Source organism: Prinia subflava, chromosome 3, assembly GCF_021018805.1.
Source record: "Prinia subflava isolate CZ2003 ecotype Zambia chromosome 3, Cam_Psub_1.2, whole genome shotgun sequence".
Classification (NCBI taxonomy): domain Eukaryota; kingdom Metazoa; phylum Chordata; class Aves; order Passeriformes; family Cisticolidae; genus Prinia; species Prinia subflava.
This window is the reverse complement of record NC_086249.1, coordinates 21,461,062-21,468,552: the sequence shown is the minus strand read 5'-3', so window position 1 is coordinate 21,468,552 and position 7,491 is coordinate 21,461,062. Positions and strand designations below refer to the sequence as shown.

The 7,491-nt window shown below is 47.2% G+C and overlaps 1 protein-coding gene across 1 annotated transcript in view; it reads left to right on the top strand.

The window, feature by feature from the left end:
• Window positions 1-2,520: 2,520 nt before the first annotated feature.
• The window catches only part of CLNS1A (chloride nucleotide-sensitive channel 1A), a 12,498-nt gene continuing 7,527 nt past the window's right edge, over window positions 2,521-7,491 (top strand). The window contains exons 1-2 of the mRNA XM_063394365.1: window positions 2,521-2,712; window positions 5,314-5,450. Coding sequence (XP_063250435.1) covers window positions 2,564-2,712; window positions 5,314-5,450 — 286 coding nt within the window. The 5' untranslated portion in view covers window positions 2,521-2,563. The remainder of the gene's footprint in view (window positions 2,713-5,313; window positions 5,451-7,491) is intronic.

The window sequence follows — 7,491 nt, the reverse complement described above, 5'->3', positions numbered from 1 at the left end:
CTGTGCTTAGGTGACAACCCTGCGAAAGTACCTGCTGCTCTCCACTGCCTCTGAACTCAGCCCTGGTTGACTAAATCACTGTTAGACATCCAGTGTTCAGACATCAGTATGGGGCTGGATCCTAGCTCTCTTCCTAAATATCTTACAGCTGAAGAAAAGTTTTCAGGTAATGCCCTTCTGTTCCATTCAAACTTAGAGGAAACGTCTGCCTTGCCCCTCTAAGCTTCTCATAGGTGCAGCACTCAGTACTCTGGTGTGAAGTGTCTGTACTGTGTAAATAAGGAAGATGTGGATTTCTTCTTCTCCTTTATTGCCTCATCCTCAGAACCAACTTCCTGCCTGGGCTTAAACTATCTTTTTTCCCTCTTTCCCATTTTCTTTTGGAAGAGTGGCATGCCACAGAAGAAAGATTCTCAGGAAGAGAAATGAACTCTGTACCACTCCACTGCAGCGGGTTCAACCAGCAGTAACTCAACCCCAACTACTCAGAAATCTTAATTTATAATGATCTGAAGTTGTTTGATTTGGAGTTAACTACAAAGGTGGTGAGAACTCTCTGTGGCTGATATGGCAGCCACAGTAGGTAAGAGGGGGTGGATGTGAACAGGAGCATTGCTTTATAACCACTAAGTGAATGATATTTCCATGTACTTAGATCTCTTCCCACCAGCTGCCATAGTTTGTTCTGTGTTCTTGGATGTTATGCAAATTTTTGTTTCCAGTTGACCACTTGGTGTGGCAAACTTGAAGATGGTTGAGTTTCCCCTTTCCTCATTTCCTGTTACCTCTGTGGTTTTTTTTCAAGCTATTCCAGTGGTGTTTAAATATCACTTCATTGTCGATTTTGCTTTCATTTCAGTCTAGGTGATTATTTGTATGAGTAATGATTATTTGCATTCTTATTTGCGTAATTAAAATCCAAAATGGGTAGGCAAGGTTGAGCAGCTTTCCAAAGCATTGTCAATAGCTCAGACTAAGAGAACCATGTTATGTTCTGCTCTTTGCTACCCAAGACTGTAGCTAGGAAAGTCCAGAGAAAGGAAAGATGGAGACCTAACCTTGTTAATAATTGATTCATGTTTGTAAGAGCCTGCGTTTGCACACAGGTAGGTAAATGACTCCTAAAAAGTAAATTTAAACTGATAAAAGGGAAGGTTAACATGCATGACAAAGTAACTTGCATGGGCTTTTGATATGTTGCTATGGCAGGAGCATTTGCCATCCTGACAAGTCAGGGAGAAGGGATGTTTGCGGTGATGCTGTCTCACTAATGGTGTTAACAGAAGCATCCCCTGACAGAGATGTACTTCACTGATGCATCAGTAATCCCTGTTTCCCACTGCTGTAGCAAGAGAAATGGTGTAAATCCAGGGGAAGATGGAGGGTCAGTGCTTGTGAGGGGGTGACAGCCTTCCCATCCCTGCAATGAGCTCTCCTGAGACACCCCCTGCTCGCCAGGTACTACAGTAGTGTCGGGCTCCTGACACCACCTTCATCACTGCTGGGGGAAATCAACTGGACACTCTTTAAGCAATTCAGGTACTTGTGATTTTCTTCTCTGTATTTATGAGACAATGAGTCTTGGTCAACCACTAGAAGTTCCCCTTCCAGCATCCAGTAATGGTAACTGAGAACCCACTGTATTTGTTTTTCCCTCTGTCACCTTTCCAACAAGACTTACAGGCTAAAATAGGTATAGCAGATACCAAAAAGCCTTTGGACAACTCTCAAGCACAAGGTGTGATTCTTGTGGGCTGGGAGATGGACTTGACAATCAATTGTGGGTCCCTTCCAATTCAGGATATTCAATGGTTCTGTGACTGCTCTTGGTACTGTCAGTTACAGAATCTGATGCTTGGAAGGGACATTAAAGACATGTTCCAACCATCTTGTTCCAAACCCTCTGCCATGGACAGGGACATCTTCCACTGGACCAGGTTGCTCAGAGCCACATCCAACCTGGCCTTGAACACTTCCAGAGATGGGATAGACACAGCTTCTCTGGGAAACCTGTGCCAGGGCCTCACCACCCTCACAGGGAAGAATTCTTTACCAATATCTAATCTCACTCTGCCCTCTCTCAGCTTGAAGCCTTTTCCCCTTGTCCTATCCTTTCATGTCCTTGTCCAAAGTCCCTCTCCAGCTCTCTTGGATCCCCTTTTAGGTACTGGAAGGGGCTGTAAGGTCCCCCACAGCCCTCTCTTCGGAGAACAGCTCTCAGCCTGTCCCCTCGGCAGAAGTGCTCCAGCCCTCAGCGATCACCTCAGCGCTCCCCTTTGCTCCTCTTTTCCAGACAAAGACGGCTTAGCCCGGAGCCCCTCGCGGCACCCACACCGCAGCGCTGCGGAGCCGCGGCCACGCCCGGCCCCGCGGAACCGGAGCGCGTCCCGGGGCGGTGACACCGTGTCCCGAGGCGGTGACATCACGTCCCCGGGCGGTGACATCGCATCCCGAGGCGGTGACATCGCGTCCCGGGGCGGTGACATCGCGTCCCGGGGCGGTGACATCGCGTCCCGGGCGGAATCGCATCACAGAGCGGCGCGTTCCGCTTCCGGCGGCCGCGATGGTGGAGCAGGGAGGCGGCGGCGGCGCCATGAGCTTCCTCAAGCGCTTCGCGCCGCCGGCCGACGGCGTCCGCCACCAGCAGCCGGACACGGAGGCGCTGCTGGCGGGGCGCAGCCTGGGCACCGGCACCCTCTACATCGCCGAGAGGTGCGGGGCACACGGGGGCTGGGACCCCTCGGGGGCTGCCCGGGATGGGGGTTCGGGTGAAGGGGCCGCGATGTCGGGGAAGCCCTCAGGGGCTCTGCGGGGCGTCCCGCTGCTCCTGCTCGTTTTAATCCAGGCAAGAGGGAGCGGCACGGCCAGGGACCCGCCTGGCTGGGGCATTCAGGGCCCGGCTGGATGGGACTTGGAGCAGTCTGGGGTGGTGGGAGGTGTCCCTGGCCACGGCAGGCGCTTGGAACGAGAAAGCTGTAAGGTTCCTTCCCACCAAACCATTCCGTAAAACTCAGCGAGGTGGAGAAATGCGCACTTGCATCCCATAAGGCCGGTTGTGTCCCGGGCCACAGCAAAATGTGGCCAGATGGGCAAGAGAGGAAATTCTGCACCACTGCTTTTGAGAGACTCCACCTGGAGTGCTGCATCCAGCTCTGGAATCCCCAGCATAAGAAGGACCTGGGAATCTTGGAGCAAGTCCAGCAGACACTACAAAGTTGATAAGGGGACTGGAGCACCTCTGCTGCAAAAGACAGGCTGAGAAGCTTGGGGTTGTTCAGCGTGGAGAAGAGAAAGTTGTGTGGAGACCTCATGGCAAGCTCTCAGTTCCAGAAGGGACATGCTGGGAAGCCAGAGAGGGGCTCTTTGACAGGAACTGTAGTGGTAGGACAAGGAGGAATTACTTCAAACTGAAAAAGAACATTAGATTGGTCATTAGGAGAAATTCTGTACTGTGACCAGGGTGAGACCCTGGCACAGGTTTTCCAGAGAAGCAGGGGGTGTCCCATCCCTGGCAGTGTTCAAGGCCAGGCTGGATGGGGCTCTGAGCATCCTGGTCTAGTGGAAGGTGTCCCTGCCCAAGGCAGTGAGCTGGAGCTAGATGATCTTTCAGGTTTTCTCCAACCCAAACCATTCTGTAATTAAAACCATGGCAGCTCTCCTCTTTTGACAGGGGAGTAGACGGGACTGTTTGGTTTCTGCTGTTAATAGCTACTGTGGTTCTGTGAAGTCCTTCATGTTGCATTAATCACATGGAGACTGTTCTTACTAGGCAGAAGTCAGTCCGGCTGTTCTGGAAGATGTTATCTGAGCTCTTTATGGTCTCCTTTTAATTCTGCCTGCATTGTTATAGCTCAGGGAGACAGATTGATGATTAGAACAATGTAATTTTCTTTAACCATGGAAAAGTACTCATAATGTATTCTGCAACTGAAGAGAATTGTTGGAAGAAAAGCACTATTTAAAATGTGCACTGAGGAGAGAATTGTCTTTTAAAAACCTCAGACTAGGAAACTTCTGTGAAATGGCCAACATTGTCAGAGGAGCTTTTGCTCCACCTGAGCTTGTTAGTGGTGTGTTGGAGAGGAATCTCTCTGGAATTTTGTTCACTGTTGTATTTAGTTTGGTTACAACTATCAGGACTTGTGTTCGTGGGGTATCTAATGTTGAGTTTCCTTGTAAGCTGCTTTCAGTAGACTTTTCTGTGAGGCACCTACAGGTCTGCCAGCTTCCTTTTCATGTGTTTCAAGTGCATCACAGAGCTTTCACCAGAGTCACTTGTTGGGATGAAGAGAAAACACCAGTGTTTTCAGGAGTGCTGTGGGAGAGCAGGGCATCCAGGAGCACAGTGTGGCTCTTGATCCATGTACTGACTCTGCACCAGCAGCTGTAAACACTGAGAACTGGGCAGTTGAGGCTAGGAAATAAATTCCTTGCTTGCTCCCACTGCACTAGCTCGTGCTTTCAGCCTAATTTTCCAAGGCAAGGAGTCTCCTGTGACCTTTCCATTGGTTTTGTCCTACCACGAAAGGTTGTGAATGCTGAATTCTGCACGTGATGAAGGTCTTGCTTTCTGGCCCTGAGTACTTCTGTTCACTGTGTGACATCACTGATTACAGGCACCCAAATCTAGTTTGAGTTTGATTTCTCAGTGTCTAGAAAGCTGTTGATTGTTCTGATACGAAGGAGGCAGCATCCTGGTGATGACAACCTGTGCTGTCCCTTGTTGTGGTTAGGGATAACAGTGAAAGTGGGGAAAGCAGAGTCTACAGCACTTGAGTTGTGAGTGGAGGAATATCCATAACCTGGCTCTGCTGATCACAGAACTGGCTGTTTTTCTACATACAGGCTATACCCACATCAGATCTGGAATCCTCCAGCAATTATGACACTGACTTGCCTTTCAGAGTCCTCTTTGTCTTGGAAAACAACATTTAATAGCTTGAGTTACAAACCACACTCTGGAACCTCTGTAGTTGTGTTTGGAATGATAGATATCTGCAGGGAAGAGAAAATGGAGAGGCAGAGAGGGAAATGCATCATTTAGTGCAAATGTGATAAAGTTGTGATGCTTTTAGGGTTCTTAGCTTTACATTCTTTAGGCAAAGGTGTCTTTACCTCAGCTGTCAGTTAATGCTGTTGCTGTGTCCTGTTCAGGCAGGTCCAGGACCGTGTATGCCTGCAGAGTGAGCTAAGTGCCTTGTCCACAATTACTCACTTTTTGGGGATGGTTTGCTTTTCTGCAGGCACGAATCAGGTACTGTGGGTTCCTCTGCTAGTTTCTAACTTGTCTCTCTTTTTTGCCTCCCTTGTCAGTCGCCTGTCTTGGCTGGAAAACTCGGGACTTGGCTTCTCCTTGGATTACCCCACCATAAGTTTACATGCCGTCTCCAAGGACCTGAGCGCCTTCCCGAGGGAGCACTTGTACGTCATGGTGAACGCCAAGTTCGAAGGTAAGGGGTGCTGCCTGCTGCTGAGGGACAGCATTTCCTCCTCAGAAGGAGGAGGTGCTGATTTTAAGTAGTTGCTTGCATTTTCTTTTTGATTTTCCTGAAGGACAGTTATTGTAGAAGCACAGCTTAGCATTTTTTTAGAGTCTCTTCTTTACAGTTCTGCTCTCAGCTAGTGGCTGTGTACACTGAAGCTGCTGAGCCCTGCTGTTCTCTGCCCTCTTACACCATTTTAAACAATTTAGTTCCTCTGCCAGTCTCCCTGTGATTCCATCTTGAGTACATTTTTTTCTTTATTGAATTTATGTTAATGCTGCTGCCCTCTCCAGGCTTGATGAATTCCTGCTGTTTCACAGCCAGGGAACTTCTCATTCATTTTCTCCCGCAGCTTGGTCAAATACAAACAAGAAAAGGCAATAGATTATGTCACCAGGCTTTAATGAATCTTTGTAGGTGGCCCACAAAACCCACCTTTTTGGCCATTCTTACTTTGGTGTAGAGAAAGCAAGCTTTCTGTTTCATTGTTTGTAGGAAGATTGTATTTTTATATATATAGTAATATTTTTCTTCTGGCAGACCTGTTAATATTTTAAGTGTGTCAAAAACTGCCATTGCAATTGAAGATTAAATGAGTGTTAGGTCTTGAGCAGGTCTCCTTTTTCCCTACATCACAGCCTACTGGTCATCACAGCTAAAGGTTAAAATTCAGAATTTAACCTTTTTTTTTTTTTTTTCATGTATCCAGAAAGTAATGACAAGGCTCTGAGGAGGTGGAGTTGTTTTTAAGCTGTTAGTGGTTCTTCATTATTTCCTTCTCTTATGTTACTGATGTTCTTTGACAGTCTATCACTACAAATAATAAGAGGACATTTGCATACGCCTCCTGGTTCTTCTTCATTTTCCTTTAGCCGTGGTTATTCTGAGGCCAAAAGAGCCTCATCTGAAGAAAGATACTGTTTGTGGCTTTTAATTAATTCTGATTATGGCATTTGAAAATATGGATATCTTATGATAGCCTTTGTCTAGAAATCCTTAATAGACAGATCTTTTTAGAGGGGATTTTTTGTGGGTGTATTTTTTAGTATATTAACTCTGCCTACAGTAAGTCTTCCACAGCAGGTAGGTTTTACTTTTCAAAGTCTAGCCCTGGCCTGCAGTTTTAACCACTGAATAGTGTTAAACCTTTCCTCTTAGTTGGCTCCAGGAGTCTTCGTTCTCAGTTGTGCCGGGTACTTTGTGTTCTTCCTCTGAAAGTTTTGCATGTGCTCTCTGCGTGTTTGTGCCTTGTCCTCGCCCCTTTTTTAGCAAAAGGCACTCAGAGGTTGGCTGCACTGAAAACAAAGAGCTGGACTCAGCAGAAACAAGCTGTGCCTGCGGGTGTCAGTTGGAAAAGAACTGGGGAGCTTCCTTGCACACTTCATTTTTGGGGCAGCTGGCTGGCAGCTTCTTGGCATCTTTGTATTCTTGATGGTGCCAGTTTTGTGTGTGATAAAAACCACTCTCAGTGGAACAGCCTCTTCTCCTGTAGAAAATAATTGTGCACTTTTGAGGCTGCCAGTGCAGTGTTCCCAGCCCCGCAGTGAGGAACTGCAGCCGTTCTTGTGGTGTTTCTATTCACAGAAAATAAAACACCACACTGATGCTTATTTATTCTTGTACATGGCGTACAGAAGTCCGTAAGCACCGCTGCTGTCACTGGTCCTGAGTGCACTTTGTGCTTCTGGCATCTTGCTGGCTGGCCAGGAATGTTGGAAATGGAGCAGAGATGCTTGTCAGAGTCCCCAGTGAGGGGCCACAATGGAAGCCAGCTGATTTCGTGACAGTAATGTTAAGGATCCATTAAAAAATCCATGTGATTTGAAAAATGATAACAATTGTGAATTGTGAGGGTTTTGAGCACTGTTGTTTTTATAAGAATCAGTCAGTTTTTCTGAAATACTTGAGTACATTGTGTGACCAGTACAGAAATCTTTACTCCTGAAGTTATAAACCGAGAAGTTTTCATGTGAGTTGCAAGTGTTGTTGAGGTCCTATGAGAGAGTCT